Source organism: Lipotes vexillifer, unplaced genomic scaffold, assembly GCF_000442215.2.
Source record: "Lipotes vexillifer unplaced genomic scaffold, Lipotes_vexillifer_v1.1 scaffold762, whole genome shotgun sequence".
In the NCBI taxonomy this organism is placed as follows: domain Eukaryota; kingdom Metazoa; phylum Chordata; class Mammalia; order Artiodactyla; family Lipotidae; genus Lipotes; species Lipotes vexillifer.
The window spans coordinates 77583-95624 of NW_006772276.1; the positions used below are offsets into that span (position 1 = coordinate 77583).

Genomic DNA, 18042 nt, shown 5'->3' on the forward strand with positions numbered 1-18042 from the left:
TCTAGGTGGTCACAAAGCACCAAGCTGATCTCCCTGTGCAATGAGGCTGCTTCCCACTAGCTATTTTACGTTTGGTAGTGTATATATCTCCATGCCACTCTCTCACTCTGTCACAGCTTACCCTTTCCCCTCCCCATATCCTCAAGTCCATTCTCTAGTAGGTCTGTGTCTTTATTCCTGTCTTCCTAGGTTCCTCATGACATTTTTTTTTCTTAGATTCCATATATATGTCTTAGCATATGGTATTTGTCTTTCTCTTTCTGACTTACTTCACTCTGTATGACAGACTCTAGGTCCATCCACCTCACTAGAAATAACTCAATATCGTTTCTTTTTTTTTTTTTTTTTTGCGGTACACAGGCTTTCACTGTTGTGGCCTCTCCCGTTGCTCAGCACAGTCTCCGGATGCGCAGGCTCAGCGGCCATGGCTCACAGGCCCAGCCGCTCTGCGGCATGTGGGATCTTCCTGGACCGGGGCACGAACCCGCGCCCCTTACATTGGCAGGCGGACTCTCAACCACTGTGCCACCAGGGAAGCCCCAATTTCCTTTCTTTTTATGGCCGAGTAATATTCCATTGTATATATGTGCCACATCTTCCTTATCCATTCATCCGATGATGGACACTTAGGTTGTTTCCATCTCCTGGCTATTGTAAATAGGGCTGCAATGAACATTTTGGTACATGACTCTTTTTGAATTATGGTTTTCTCAAGGTATATGCCCAGTAGTGGGATTGCTGGGTCATATGGTAGTTCTATTTGTAGTTTTTTAAGGAACCTCCATACTGTTCTCCATAGTGGCTGTATCAACCTACATTCCCACCAGCAGTGCAAGAGTGTTCCCTTTTCTCCACACCCTCTCCAGCATTTACTGTTTCTAGATTTTTTGATGATGGCCATTCTGACTGGTGTGAGATGATATCTCATTGTAGTTTTGAATTGCATTTCTCTAATGATTAATGATGTTGAACATTCTTTCATGTGCTTGTTGGCACTCTGTATATCTTCTTTGGAGAAATGTCTATTTAGGTCTTCTGCCCATTTTTGGATTGGGTTGTTTGTTTTTTTGTTATTGAGCTGCATGAGCTGCTTGTAAATTTTGGAGATTAATCCTTTGTCTATTGATTCATTTGCAAATATTTTCTCCAATTCTCAGGGTTGTCTTTTGGTCTTGTTTACGGTTTCCTTTGCTGTGCAAAAGCTTTGAAGTTTCATTAGGTCCCATTTGTTTATTTTTATTTTTATTTCCATCTCTCTAGATGGTGGGTCAAAAAGGATCTTGCTGTGATTTATGTCAGAGTGTTCTGCCTATGTTTTCCTCTAAGAGTTTGATAGTTTCTGGCCTTACATTTAGGTCTTTAATCCATTTTGAGCTTATTTTTGTGTATCGTGTTAGGGAGTGTTCTAAACTCATACTTTTACATGTACCTGTCCAGTTTTCCTAGCACCACTTATTGAAGAGGCTGTCCTTTCTCCACTGTACATTCCTGCCTCCTTTATCAAAGATAAGGTGACCATATGTGCATGAGTTTATCTCTGGGCTTTCTATCCTATTCCATTGATCTATATTTCTGTTTTTATGCCAGTACCATACTGTCTTGATTACTGTAGCTTTGCAGAATAGGCTGAAGTCAGGGAGCCTGATTCCTCCAGCTCCGTTTTTCGTTCTCAAGATTACTTTGGCTATTCAGGGTCTTTTGTGTTTCCATATAAATTCTGAAATTTTTTGTTCTAGTTCTGTGAAAAATGCCAGTGGTAGTTTGATAGGGATTGCATTGAATCCATAGATTGCTTTGGGAAGTAGAGTCATTTTCACAGTATTGATTCTTCCTATCCAAGAACATGGTATATCTCTCCATCTATTTGTATCATCTTTAATTTCTCTCATCAGTGCCTTACAATTTTCTGCATACATGTCTTTTGTCTCCTTAGGGAGGTTTATTCCTAGATATTTTATTCTTTTTGCTGCAATGGTAAATGGGAGTGTTTTGTTGATTTCACTTTCAGATTTTTCATCAGTGTATAGGAATGCCAGAGATTTCTCTGCATTAATTTTGTATCCTGCTACTTTACCAAATTCATTGATTAGCTCTAGTCGTTTTCTGGTGGCATCTTTAGGATGCTCTATGTATAGTATCATGTCATCTGCAAACAGTGACAGCTTTACTTCTTCTTTCATGATTTGGATTCCTTTCTTCCTTTTCTTCTCTGATTGCTGTGGCTAAAACTTCCAAAACTATGTTGAATAAGAGTGGCGAGAGTGAGCAACCTTGTCTTGTTCCTGATCTTACTGGAAATGCTTTCAGTTTTTCACCTTTGAGGACAATGTTGGCTGTGGGTTTGTCATATATGGCCTTTATTATGTTGAGGAAAGTTCCCTCTATGTCTACGTTCTGGAGAGTTTTTTTTATCATAAATGGGTGTTGAATTTTGTTGAAAGCTTTCTCTGCATCTACTGAGATGATCATATGGTTTTTCTCCTTTAATTTGTTAATATGGTGTATCACATTGATTGATTTGCATACATTGAAGAATCCTTACATTCCTGGGGTAAACCCCACTTGTTCATGGTGTATGATCCTTTTAATGTGCTGTTGGATCCTGTTTGCTAGTATTTTGTTGAGGATTTTTGCATGTATGTTTCTCAGTGATATTGGTCTGTAGTTTTCTTTCTTTATGACATCCTTGTCTGGTTTTGGTATCACGGTGATGGTGGCCTTGTAGAATGAGTTTGGCAGTGTTCCTCCCTCTGCTATATTTTGGAAGAGTTTGAGAAGGATAGGTGTTAGCTCTTGTCTAAATGTTTGATAGAATTCGCCTGTGAAGCCATCTTGTCCTGGACTTTTGTTTGTGGGAAGATTTTTAATCACAGTTTCAATTTCAGTGTTTGTGATTGGTCTGTTCATATTTTCTATTTCTTCCTAATTCAGTCTTGGCAGGTTGTGCATTTCTAAGAATTTGTCCATTTCTCCCAGGTTGTCCATTTTATTGGCATAGAGTTGCTTGTAGTAATCTCTCATGATCTTTTGCATTTCTGCAGTGTCAGTTGTTACTTCTCCTTTTTCATTTCTAATTCTATTGATTTGAGTCTTCTACCTTTTTTTCTTGATGAGTCTGGCTAATGGTTTACCAATTTTGTTTATCTTCTCAAAGAAACAGCTTTTAGTTTTATTGATATTTGCTACCGTTCCCTTCATTTCTTTTTCATTTATTTCTGATCTGATCTTTATGATTTCTTTCCTTCTGCTAACTTTGGGTTTTTTTTGCTCTTCTTTCTCTAATTGCTTTAGGTGCAAGGCTAGGTTGTTTATTTGAGATGTTTCCTGTTTCTTAAGGTAGGAGTGTATTGCTATAAACTTACCTCTTAGAACTGCTTTTGCTGCATCCCATAGGTTTTGGGTCATCATGTCTCCATTGTCATTTGTTTCTAGGTATTTTTTGATTTCCTCTTTGATTTCTTCAGTGATCACTTCGTTATTAAGTAGTGTATTGTTTAGCCTCCATGTGTTTGTATTTTTTACAGATCTTTTACTGTAATTGATATCTAGTCTCATAGCACTGTGGTCGGAAAAGATACTTGATAAAATTTCAATTTTCTTAAATTTACCAAGGCTTAATTTGTGACCCAAGATATGATCTATCCTGGAGAATGTTCTATGAGCACTTGATAAAAATGTGTATTCTGTTGTTTTTGGATGGAATGTCCTATAAATATCAATTAAGCCCATCTTGTTTAATGTGTCATTTAAAGCTTGTGTTTTCTTATTTATTTTCATTTTGGATGATCTGTCCATTGGTGAAAGTGGGGTGTTAAAGTCCCCTACTATGAATGTGTTACTGTCGATTTCCCCTTTTATGGCTGTTAGTATTTGCCTTATGTTTTGAGGTACTCCTATGTTGGGTGCATAAATATTTACCATTGTTATATCTTCTTCTTGGATTGGTCCCTTGATCATTATGTAGTGTCCTTCTTTGTCTCTTCTAATAGTCTTTATTTTACAGTGTATTTTGTCTGATACGAGAATTGCTACTCCAGCTTTCTTTTGGTTTCCATTTGCATGGAATATCTTTTTCCACCCCCTCACTTTCAGTCTGTATGTGTCTCTAGGTCTGAAGTGGGTCTCTTGTAGACAGCATATATATGGGTCTTGTTTTTGTATCCATTCAGCCAGTCTGTGTCTTTTGGTGGGAGCATTTAGTCCATTTACATTTAAGGTAATTATTGATATGTATGTTCCTATTCCCATTTTCTTAATTGTTTTGGTTTTGTTATTGTAGGTCTTTTCCTTCTCTTGTGTTTCTTGACTAGAGAAGATCCTTTAGCAGTTGTTGTAAATCTGGTTTGATGGTGCTGAACTCTCAGCTTTTGCTTGTCTGTAAAATTTTAATTTCTCCCTCAAATCTGAATCAGATCCTTGCTGGGTAGAGTAATCTTGGTTGTAGGTTTTTCTCCTTCATCACTTTAAATATGTCCATTTTTTAATAAGGTAAATTTTCATCCACAAGACTGTTTCTGTCTGAGAAATTATCAGGCTAACTAATCTGAAATACTCATCTTTTGAAAACAAATCAATCTGATTAATGTACCTAACTCTCTACAAAATGGGATACAAAAGGCATTCTAAAACCATAGGAAGATAAAAATATACAAATAGTTGAATGGGAAAAGTATCAATTATACAGAACTCTGTACAGACAAAATGGTGAAATAATGGGGGCGAAGAAACAAAGCCAGATTAGTCCAGGATTTAAAACAAAGGCAGGGCTTCCCTGGTGGCGCAGTGGTTGAGAGTCCGCCTGCCAATGCAGGGGACATGGGTTCGTGCCCCGGTCCGGGAAGATCCCACATGCCACGGAGCGGCTGGGCCCGTGAGCCATGGCCGCTGATCCTGCGCGTCCGGAGCCTGTGCTCCACAATGGGAGAGGCCACAACAGTGAGAGGCCCGTGTACCACAAAAAAACAAAAAACAAACAAAATAAAATAAAATAAAACAAAGGCAAAGGTGAGGAATAGGATCTACCTCTGAATAATAAGGACTAGCAGGAAGAGAAAGCAAAAGTCAGGATAATACTAATAAAAATAAAAGTAATAATAATAACAGTGGCAATTATAATTATCACACCTCAGAAAGCAAATATATTAAATACAACTTTCTTATAGGACTGCCAAAAGGATTAAATGGGAAAATAAATGTGAAAGTATCAAGTATAGAATATCGCGTATATGGTATATGTTAATATTTTCCCTTCTCTGTTATCTCCACCAAAAAGGCTCTAAACTTATTATCATATCAAATAAAACTACTGGCTGGTATTTTGCTTCTATTCTGGCTCTCCTCTAACCGTACATTAACCAGAGTGAGCTATCTAAAACTCAAATCCAATTTTGCCATTCTCCTGCTTAAATTTCAATAGCTCCCTATAGATTTCTGGATAAAGTTCTATCTCTTCCATTAAGTACGTAAGACCCTTCACAATCTGACTCCTGCCCATCTCTCCAGCTTTAAGCCTGCCACTTCTCACAGCCACTCTTTGTTCTACAAAGCAAAAGAACAACTAAGCCTCTGGATTCCTGTGGTTCCTTGGGAACATCATACTATTTTTTGCTTCTGTGCTTTGGAACATTCTCTTACCTCTATCTGGAAAGTCTCCTTCTTTCTCATACCCTTCCCTTAAGTCCACAGGATTTTATATATATTATCTCGCTTAATCTTTACAACACTTCTTAGAGACGTAGGTACTATTATAATTTTTATTTACAGATAGAAAAACTAAGGAGGTTAAATAATTTGCCTAAGATCATACAGCCAGTAACTAGACAAGCTAGGTCTAGCTCCAAAGCCTATATTCTTAACTTCGGTGCCTTTCAAGTCCTACTTTATGATCAGATCATATATATACTTTTAGGTATTTCAGAGGCTGAAGATGGACAGTGACAAGAGAAGAAGAGTAATAGTAATTTTCTTCAAATATTTGAGAGGCTATTCTCAGGAGATACTAGATGATTCTGAAATGCATAGACGATAAGAATTAGGACTAATGAGTAGAAGTTATAGGAAGTCAAATTTCAATTCAGTATAATGAATGTTCTAACAATTACAGCTATCCAACAATTAGATAGCCTGTTTTTTTAAAGGATAGAACTCCATATAACAATTCAAACAGAAGTCAGATTATCATGTAACATATGAATCAGTATTCTTATAAGGGGAGGGAAGTTATCTAAGATGGCCTTTTAAACTATAAACTCAATAAAATATTTACTCTTTATGCATTCATTCGTTCATCTCTAATTTTCTTTCCCGGTAGTAAGGGTAAATTTGCATTGTATGATCAATATTGCTATTGCTGTATTTCTCTTACAATCCATTACACTAGACCAAGGTTTTTCGACCACATCTTGGGCTGGATAAATCTTTCTTGTGTATGTGTGTGGACTGGGGTGGGGTGGGTGAAATGGAGAAGGTGGCTGTTCTGTGCATTGCAGGATATTTAGCAACATCTCTGGATTTTATACTCCCCTCAGTTGTTACAATTAAAAATGTCTCCAGACATTGCCAAATTCCAGGGGATGAGGGGAACCAAAATCATCCCTGCTTGAGAACCACTGCATTAGGACCAATCATCTCATCTCTGATTCATATAGCCCTCAAGGAACCCAGTTTTCAGAGATAAGCAGTGAGTATGCCTCTATGACAAGAAATATGTAATAATGTTGGGCCAGTGATAGCCATTTACATGTGTGTGTATACACACATGTGTGTAATATATCAGTTGCTGTAGCCAAGTTATTGGTACCCCTTAAATTAAGTAAGGGAAATGTTTCTGTGCCCAATGTTATAATTTTGGGAAAATCTTACATGGGTTATTAGAAGCAGCAGTTTATCCTACTTATTTCACTTTTCCTCCCAACAAACTTCTTGAATCTCAGATAATTATATGATTCAGTTTAGCAGTAGTTGATGCAACATTAATAGCTATTGTAAGGAAATTTCTACTTTTGTTATATCCACAAAATTTTCAGTAAAATGTAATCCAAACTGAATGGAGCTTAATAAATACCAAATAGTAAAACTTATGGTGTATATATATATATATATATATATATATATAATATATAATATAATATATATGTAATATATATTATATATATGATATATGATATATTTATATATTATATATATATATATATATATATATTAGACACTATTATACTTTTAGGTAAGAAAATCTTCTCCAAACTTGAGTTAATTACACACCTAGATCTAAAATACTGGACACAGGCGGAGTCAAGATGGTGGACTAGGAGGATGCAGAATTCGTGTCTCCGCACAACTAGGGCACCTACCAGGCACCACTGGGGGACCACGGACACCTAAGGGGATGGGAGGAACCCCCAGCGACCGGGTAGGACGTGGGGCATGTGGGGAGTGAAGGGGGAGGAGAAGTGGAGGTGGGATGGGACTGGTTCTCCTGAGGGGCAGCTGGGGGAGGGGAAGGGATCCCAAACCTGAAGGGGGAAATTGGGGGACCACTGGGAGGGCAGAGAATCAAAAGGGAGTGTGGCCAGGTTTCCCCTGCCCACTTGGGCCCCCAGGATCCTGCTGAGATCCAAGGCCTGATCCTCTGCCCAACAAGGCCCCCTCCAGCCTGGCGGGTCCTGAGGGAATGGGAGGGAGGGAGGGAGGGGAGCAAAAGTAAAAGCCGGATCTCTGAGACTTGCACCCCTGAGGGGTGGCTGGGGGAGGAGAGGAATTCCTACACCCAGTGGGACCCACCCACGATTAGGGGTCCAGCAGGGACGGGGGAGACCCTGGAGGAGACACTGGAGGAGACAGTGGCGGGGGGCACGCAGAGGAGGAAGGGAACACGGCCAGTGCTTTCCCTGTCCACTTAGGCACCGGGGAGCCTGTTGGGTTCCCAGGACTAATCCTCTGCCTTCGGAGGCTCCCTCCTGACATGCAGAGCCCAAGTCCCACCCCTACACCCCCACCCAGGGCCCTACCTCTACACTCGGAGACACCCTCCAATGCGCTAGGCCTAAACCCCACCCACACACCCTCCCTCAGGGCCTTATCTCCAAACTCCAGAACCTCACACTCCAGAGGCCCTCCTTTCCACGTGCTGCCTCTCCCCTTCAGCACAGGTCCTAAGTAGAGGCTCCACCCCACACTTGAAAGTCACCCTACCTAGGCCCCACCACCAAGGCCTTTTCTGGCTGCATGGGTCCTCAGCTTAGTCACCGCCCCATGTTCAAACATCACCCCCCCACCCGCCTAGGTGCTGCCCTACCCTAAACCCCACCCCTTGCTAAGTTCCACCCCCCCCCAAACTCCACCCCTAAAGCCAAGACTTTTTTCCCCCTCTTTTAGATTCAGGTTCTGTTTTACCTTGTTGATTCATTGTTGTTGATTCATTTATATTTTTATTTTTCCTAATAAATATTTTATTTTTCTAATTTTCTTTTATTCTTTATACTTTGTTATTGTTCTCTCCTTTTGGCCTGTTCCCCCTGAGGCCCTCCTTTTTTTATTTTCTTTCTGTTGTGGTTTTATTTTACCTTGTTGCAGTTGTTTCAATTATATTTTTATTTTTCCTAATATATTTTTTATCTTTCTACCTTTATTTTGTTTATTATTCTTTGATATTGTACTGCTCCTTTCTTTTCTTTCTTTTTTTTCTGCGCCATGCAGCTTGTGGAATCTTGGTTCCCAGGCTGGAGGTCAGGCCTGAGCTCCTGTGGTGGGAGCTCCAAATCCAAATCACTGGACTAACAGAGAACCTCAGACCCCAGGGAATATCAATTGGAGTGAGGTCTCCTGGAGGTCCTCATATTAGCACCAAGACCCAGCTCTATCCAACTGCCTGCAAACTCCAGTGCTGGATGCCTCAGGCCAAAAAACCAGTAAGACAGGAATGCAGCACAACCCATCAAAAAGATAAAAAATGAAATGACAAAAAAGTATGTTACAGACGAAGGAGCAAAGTAAAAACCGGCAAGACCAAATAAATGAAGCCGAAATACGCAAACTACCTGAAAAAGAATTCAGAGTAATGATAGTAAAGATGATCCAAACTCTTGGAAACAGAATGGAGAAAATATAAGAACATTTAAAAAGGATCTAGAAGAACTAAAGAGCAAACAGTGACGAACAACACAATAACAAATTAAAAATACTCTAGAAGGAATCAATAGCAGAATAACTGAGGCAGAAGTACAGATAAGTGAGCTAGAAGATAAAATGGTGGAAATAATTGCCAGGGAGCAGAATAAAGAAAAAGAATGAGAAGAATTCAGGACAGGCTCAGAGGCCTCTGGGACAACATTAAACATGGGAACATTCGAATTACAGGGGTCCCAGAAGAAGACAAAAAGAAAGGGTCTGAGAAAATGTCTGAAGAGATTATAGTCGAAAATTTCCATAACAGGGCAAAGAAAATAGTCAGTCAAGTCCAGGAAGTGCAGAGAGTCACATACAGGATAAACCCAAAGAGAAACACACCAAGACACATATTAATCAAACTATCAAAAATTAAATATAAAGAAAAAAATATTAAAAGCAGCAAGGGAAAAGCAACAAATAATATACAAGGGATTCCCCATCAGGTTAACAGCTGATCTTTCAGAAGAAACTCTGCAAGCCAGAAGGGAGTGGCAGGACATATTTAAAATGATGAAAGGGAAAAACCTACAATCAAGATTTCTCTACCCAGCAAGGATCTCATTCAGATTCGATGGAGAAATTAAAACCTTTACAGACAAGGGATTTCCCTGGTAGTGCAGTGGTTAAGAATCCACCTGCCAAGGCAGGGGACATGGGTTTGAGCCCTGGTCTGGGAAGACCCACATGTTGTGGAGCAACTAAGCCAGTGCGCCACAACTACTGAGCCGGCGCTCTAGAGCCCATGAGCCACAACTACTGAACCCATGTGCCACAACTACTGAAGCCCACGCACCTAGAGCCCGTGCTCACAACAATAGAAGCCACCACAATGAGAAGCTGCGCACCACAATGAAGAGTAGCCCCCGCTCGCCATAAATAGAGAAACCCCTGCGTGCAGCAATGAAGATCCAACACAGACAAAAATAAATAAATTTTAAAAATAATTTAAAAAAAATAAAACCTTTATAGATAGCAAAAGAGAAGAGAATTCAGCACCACCAAACCAGCTTTACAACAAATGCTAAAGGAACTTCTCTTGGCAGGAAACACAAGAGAAGGAAAAGACCTACAAAAACAAAGCCAAAACAATTAAGAAAATGGTAATAGGACCATACATATCGATAATTACCTTAAATGTAAATGGGTTAAGTGCTCCAACCAAAAGATATAGATTGGCTTAATGGATACAAAAACAGGACCGGTACATATGCTCTCTACAAGAGACCCACTTTAGATCTAGGGACACATACAGACTGAAAATGAGGGGATGGGAAAAAGATATTCCATGCAAATGGAAAACAAAAGAAAGCTGGAGTAGCAATTCTTATATCAGAAAAATAGACTTTAAAATAAAGACTATTGTAAGAGACAAAGGACACTACATAATGACCAAAGGATCAATCGAAGAAAGACATATAACAACTGTAAATATTTACCCACCCAACATAGGAGCACCTCAATACATAAGGCAAATGTTAACAGCCATAAACAGGGAAATCAAGAGTAACACAATAATAGTAGGTGACTTTAACACCGCACTTGCACCAATCGACAAATCATCCAAACAAAATAAATAAGGAAACAAAAGCTTTAAATGACACATTAAACAAGATGGACTTAATTGATATTTATAGGACATTCCATCCAAAAACCACAAAATACACTTTCTTCTCAAGTGCTCATGGAACATTCTCCAGGAAAGACCATATCTTGGCTCACAAATCAAGCTTTGTAAATTTAAGAAAACTGCAATCATATCAAGTATCTTCCCCCACCACAACGCTATGAGGCTAGATATCAATTACGGGAAAAAAACTTAAAAAAAACCAAACACATGGAGGCTAAGCAATATGCTACTAAACAACCAAGAGATCACTGAAGAAATCAAAGAGGAAATCAAAAAATACCTGGAAACAAATGACAATGAAAACACGACGACCCAAAACCTATGGGATTCAGCAAAAGCAGTTCTAAGAGGTAAGTTTATAGCAATACAATCCTACCTCAAGAAACAAGAAAAATCTCCAATAAACAACCTAAACTTACACCTAAAGCAATTAGAGAAAGAAGAACAAAAAACCCCCCCCAAAAAAACCAAAGTTAGCAGAAGGAAAGAAATCATAAAGATCAGATCAGAAATAAATGAAAAAGAAATGAAGGAAACAATAGCAAAGATCAACAAAACTAAAAGCCGGTTCTGGGAGAAGATAAACAAAGTTGTTAAACCATTAGCCAGACTCATCAGGAAAAAAAGGGAGAAGACTCAAATCAACAGAATTAGAAATGAAAAAGGAGAAGTAACCACTGACACTGCAGAAGTACAAAGGATCATGAGAGACTACTACAAGCAACTGTATGTCAATAAATGGGACAACCTGGAAGAAATGGACAAATTCTTAGCAATGCACAAACTTTCAAGACTGAACCAGGAAGAAATAGAAAACATGAACAGGCCAATCACAAGCACTGAAATAGAAAATGTGATTAAAAATCTTCCAACAAACAAAAGTCCAGGACCAGATGGCTTCACAGGCGAATTCTATCAAACATTTAGAGACGAGCTAACACGTATCCCTCTCAGACTCTTCCAAAATATAGCAGAGGGAGGAACACTCCCAAACTCACTCTACGAGGCCACCATCACCGTGATACCAAAACCAGAAAAAGATGTCACAAAGAGAGAAAACTACAGGCCAATATCACTGAGGAACATAGATGCAAAAATCCTCAACAAAATACTAGCAAACAGAATCCAACAGCACATTAAAAGGATCATACACCATGATCAAGTGGGGTTTATCCCCGGAATGCAAGGATTCTTCAATATATGCAAATCAATCAATGTGATATACCATATTAAGAAACTGAAGTATAAAAACCATATGATAATCTCAATAGATGCAGGAAAAGCTTCTGACAACATTCAGCACCCATTTACGATAAAAACTCTCCAGAAAGTGGGCACAGAGGGAACCTACCTCATATATGACATACCTACAGCCAACATCATTCTCAATGGTGAAAAATTGAAAGCATTTCCTCTAAGATCAGGAACAAGACAAGGTTGCCCACTCTCACCACTATTATTCAACATACTTTTGGAAGTTTTAGCCACTGCTGTCAGAGAAAAAAACAAAATGAAATGAATCCAAGTAGGATAAGAAGAAGTAAAACTGTCACTGTTTACAGGTGACATGATACTATACATAGAAAATCCTAAAGATGCCACCAGAAAACTACTAGAGCTAATCAATGAATGTGGTAAAGTAGCAGGAGATAAAATTAATGCACTGAAATCTCTGGCATTCCTATACACTAACAACAAAAAAAAAGAAAGAGATATCAAGTAAACACTCCCATTTACCATAACAACAAAAACATAAAATACCTAGGAATAAACTTACGTATGCAGAAAACTACAAGACACTGATGAAAGAAATCAAAGATGATACAAACAGATGGAAAGATATACCATGTTCTTGGATTGGAAGAATCAATATTGTGAAAGTGACTATATTACCCAAAGCAGCTACAGATTCAAAGTAATCCCCATCAAATTACCAGTGGCATTTTTCACAGAACTAGAACAAAAAATTTGACAATTTGTATGGAAATACAAAAGACCTCAAATAGCCAAAGCAATCTTGAGAGAGAAAAATGGAAGTGGAGGAATCAGGCTCCCTGACTTCAGACATACTACAAAGCTATAGTAATCAAGACAGTATGGTACTGGCACAAAAAGAGAAATATAGATCAATGGAACAGGACAGAAAGCCCAGAGATAAACCCAGGCACATAGAGTCACCTTATCTTTGACAAAGGAGGCAAGAATACACAATGTAGAAAAGACAGCCTCTTCAATAAGTGGATCTGGGAAAACTGGACAGCTACATGTAAAAGAATGAAATTAGAACACTCCCTAACACCATACACAAAAATAAACTTCAAATGGATTAAATAAAATATTTGCAAACAAAGCAACTGACAAAGGATTAACCTCCAGAATATACAAGCAGCTCATGCAGCTCAATATCAAAAAAATGAACAACCCAATCCAAAATGGGCAGAAGACCTAAATAGACATTTCTCCAAAGAAGATATACAGATTGCCAACAAATACATGAAAGGATGCTCAACATCAGTAATCATTAGAGAAATGCAAATCAAAACTACAATAAGGTATTACCTCACTCTGGTCATAATGGCCATCATCAAAAAATGTACAAACAATAAATGCTGGAGAGGGTGTGGAGAAAAGGGAACCCTCCTACACTGTTTGTGGGCATGTAAATTGATACAGCCACTATGGAGAACAGTATGGAGGTTCCTTAAAAAACTAAAAATAGAACTACCAGATGACCCAGGAATCCCACTACTGGGCACATACCCTGAGAAAACCATAATTCAAAAATAGTCATGTACCACAATGTTCATTGCAGCACTATTTACAATAGCCAGGACATGGAAGCAACCTAAGTGTCCATCAACAGATGAATGGATAAAGAAGATGTGGCACATATATACAATGGAATATTATTAAGCCATAAAAAGAAACAAAATTGAGTTATTTGTAGTGAGGTGGATGAACCTAGAGTCTGTCATGCAGAGTGAAGTAAATCAGAAAGAGAAAACCAAATACTGTATGCTAACACATATATATGGAATCTAAAAAAAAAAAAAAAAAAGGTTCTGATGAACCTAGGGGCAGGACAGGAATAAAGATGCAGACGTAGAGAATGGACTTGAGGACACAGAGAGGAGGAAGGGTAAACTGGGACAAAGTGAGAGAGTAGCACTGACATATACACACTAACAAATGTAAAACAGATAGCTAGTGGGAAGCAGCTGCATAGCACAGGAAGATCAGCTTGGTGCTTTGTGACCACCCAGAAAGGTGGATAGGGAGAGTGCAAGGGAGATGCAAGAGGGAGTGGATGTGGAGATATATGTAAGCATATAGCTGATTCACTTTGTTATACAGCAGAAACTAACACAACATTGTAAAGCAATTATACTCCAATAAAGATGTTAAAAAAAAAAAAAAAAAAACACTGGGCACAAAATGTTTTAAATAGGGAGCAGAATTGGTAATTATAAAGTAAATCCACAACTTACCAATCTGGGCCATAATCTGACAAAGAGCAATCTGTTTCAAATATGTGGATTTCCCACTCATATTTGGTCCAGTTATGATAAAAAAATTACTCCCTTCTGTAATATAGGTATTGTTGGCAACAGGTTTTTCCACAGATATTTTTTCAAGTATGGGGTGCCACCCGTGTTTGATTGCTAAAGTATCAGTAAACTCTGGCCGAACTAAAGAGAAAAATGTTTTTGAAAGATTAATATATTTATACTTAAAGATTTTGTGGTATGTACATACTGTTTATACTTCAGTGATTTTACCTGGGTCAATTTGGAACAATATCATTAAGGTATTATTTTATCTCCAATCCTTCTAAATTATAATTGACATAGTCTAATCACATCATAACTTTTATTCATTTCCAGAAAAATCTAAGACTTAGCTCCCTGTCATTGTGCTGGGCTCCAAAAGAGTTCATAACTTTTTCAGATTTGCATAAATTAATATGAATCAACCAGCCATTGATAACACTTTTAAAATAATTAATTTACAAGTACTCTAAAATTGCACACTTACTTAATCCTTGTCTTAAGCATTATTTCAAATTTGATATACTTAGCTTTCTGAATGAGGTCTAAAAATAGAGTAAAACCAAATAAAAACATAATTTTATGTCCAAAGTTATGGAAATTTTGTGTGAAAAGAAATCTCAGAGTGTAGAGAAAACAGACACAAAAGATTTGTTAATTTATAGCAAGAAACAATGATCAGGTCTGTATAGATAATTTCTGAGGTGAAGAGGGTGGGAGGACAAGTAAAATTAAAATGCTACATGCTTCTAGATGAAACACATGGATAAACTTGAAAGCATTCATTATAAAAGTGAGGCTGATTAGAAAAATTTTTTTTTACTATTTTTAAATCATTTTTAACATCAAAAATTCACTATTTATAAGTTTTGAGTTTTAGAATGGTCCCTCTCAAAATGGAGCAACATCAAATATCTTAATAGTTAAGAAAACTACTATTAAAATAGCTGATCTCTAATGTAAGGTTGTAACCCAAAGAGAGACATAAAAGATTGAAAAGTTTTGGCCTATATAATACCAATTGATAAATTTAACATTTCCATAAGAAATACAGAAATATCAAAAATGAAAAAAATCTTTGTAAAGTACCTTTTCCCATCATACAGTCTTTCTTATTTGGGGAAACTTTAGAGTTTCTTGCTGTTTTTTTTTCTTTGTGATTTCTCAATTTCTCAGTAAATAATTTTCTGACTTTTAAAAGAAAATTTAAGGATAATTTCACTTTCTCTATTTTGAGTCTTAGTCTAGGACCATAAGCAAGACATTGTATTTCAGGTAAAAAAAAAAAATGTAAACCATTCATAATTGTTGCATAAAATTGCTTGAACGGAATACAAATTTCAGTATGCAATGTATTTATCCCAAAGAAAATAACTTACCATAGTCAGAAAGAGTGCAGGCATGAGCAAATGACAGTAGCATATCCAGCATTGACACAGTGTCAGACAGTTTATGTAAGCAATGAATATGTTCATAAATCTCACTAAGCAGTTTGCACACTATCCTGAAAGTACATGTTTGGTAAGACAAGTAGTGCCTTTTACAGAGACACATACAATGCAATTGTAAAACAATATTAAATTCATTGTCTGAGGTAAAATAACATTCACATTTGAGTTGTACACTACAGGTAAAGTCTATTGTTCTATTGCCTCATTTTAGAGATGAGGAGATTGAAGCTTATACTCAAGGTCACAGTTACTTAGCAGCAAAGAATCCATCTTCTAGTGTGTTAACACCAAGTTTTTAAAATAACTCCTTTTATTAAATATTAATAATTTTTTATTAATAGAAATATTTTATATAGGTCAAAGCAAGCCCTCACTATACTTCAACAGATCCCATCTGCTAATAATTTTGTTTTTGCAATATTAAATTCAACACAAAAGCTATTATGTATTTTCTCTTACCCATTCTCTCTCTCCCTCTCTCTCTCTCTTCTCTCACACACACACACACACACACACACACACACACACACATATCCTAACAACATAATTATTTAAGCTTTTATGTGGCAGTTATCATATTGTGACATAATATAAAAGTTTTTCCCTTACATGGAGAAATATGTTCCCCAGCTTACTATATCTTATAATCTTTTTGGTCTATGCTCTGAAATTGTTTTGAAAGCCCAACATTTATCTTTATCATCTCAGCTTACCAATGTCCTAGTTCTTATTTCTAGACACATTGCTACCGTTTCATGAACAGCAAAAGACTGGCATTATTGTGATATTGTTATTTAAGTACTAAGGCATAAGAATTTGAGGGCTTATATACTAAAGAATAAACCTAATGAAACTTATCTGGGCCCAGATAAGTTGTGGCCCAGATGTGCCAAGTTCTACATCATGGTGGAATATACACTACAAAAGTATCAGTGGTACTACAGGTATTTCAAGCTCATGCCATTATGACATTTCTTAAAACTTTATGAAAAAAATGAATGAAGTACTGCTGAAATGTAGAAATTTGGTTGGGTATGAAACGTTTTCTATAACACAGTATAATGTGTTTGTTTGGTCTGGTTTTGTAATTAAGATCTGCCCTGAATGTTCTGTGAGGCTCAGTGATCCCAATCACAATGACAGACTTTAAAGTTTTAAATGGTTTTCCAGAAAATGGTCTTTCCTTGCTAACATTTGTAACTACAATTTTCCACAACCAGACAAAAAGTCAATTAATGAAACTTATAGTACCTCAAATTAAACCAATTTAATTCAGTATTCAAAATTTTCAAGTGCTCTTACATGTAAGTCATGTGATAGATTTCTCTCAAAGACTCTTGGCATCTTTCATTCATTTTAATTAAATCTGCTGATGTAAAGCTGTAAGAATTTTTCACTTTAGAAATCTGCTAGGAGATTAAAAAATAAATGTCAAGATACATATATACTCTTATGAAATAAAACATACAGATTTAAAACAATAGAAGTATAGGTACTTTGGTTAATCACTTTAATTTTTCGGTAATAATCTCACAAAAAATCCCAAATAATCTTTGTGAAAGAGAAAAGGAAGATCACTTCTAAAGTTAAAGGAGAATTTTTTAACCTGGTCCATCTGACATGATTATTTTTACAGGTCTTAAAGTAGCCATGCAGAAATGTTAAAACACTACATCTTATTACCAAGTAATAATATGCATGGTAGATAGTAATCCTCACTCCCTCTCTGATCCCTCCCTGTCTTAGCCCTTGGCCCATATCCAAACCTCACTCAATCTCTAACCCCATTACTAACTCTCAGCCCATTATTTACTTCATCCATCCCTCATTACTTGGTAATACAATAGGTATTTTAAAGACAGGAAAGTTGAATGGTTTGTTTTTGTCAAAAGGTACTCCCTGGGGGCAGAGAAAACAAAGTGGGTTAGACTTTCCCAGACTGGTATATTGTGGAGGAGTTAACATGTATATAGAAAAAAATATCACCCTGGCCCAAAGGTTTGGCAATACTGGATTTTAAAAAATCAAGCAAATTTCTCTACTTTAGGACTTTCATTAAACCTTTAATAGGCAGATGTGCATTGAGAAGAGATAGTACAGTACTTTCCAAACTTCTTTGATCAAAACTTCCTTTTGGACTTTCTTTCTTCATTTTCCTTTTTTTACCCATACCAAGCTCCCAGAACTGTGGGAAACACTGTGTTTGGTATTTCTCTAAAAAAATCTTCTCAATCGCTTTTCGAATAGTAAA

At 37.2% G+C, this 18042-nt stretch overlaps 1 protein-coding gene across 1 annotated transcript in view; it reads right to left on the reverse strand.

Annotated features, from left to right (window-relative positions):
* MSH4 (mutS homolog 4) overlaps positions 1-18042 on the reverse strand; it is a 100170-nt gene that overhangs the window by 19103 nt on the left and 63025 nt on the right. Inside the window, exons 13-15 of the mRNA XM_007447366.1 lie at positions 17094-17197; positions 15720-15844; positions 14281-14481 (exon numbers count right to left, since the gene is read on the reverse strand). Coding sequence (XP_007447428.1) covers positions 14281-14481; positions 15720-15844; positions 17094-17197 — 430 coding nt within the window. The remainder of the gene's footprint in view (positions 1-14280; positions 14482-15719; positions 15845-17093; positions 17198-18042) is intronic.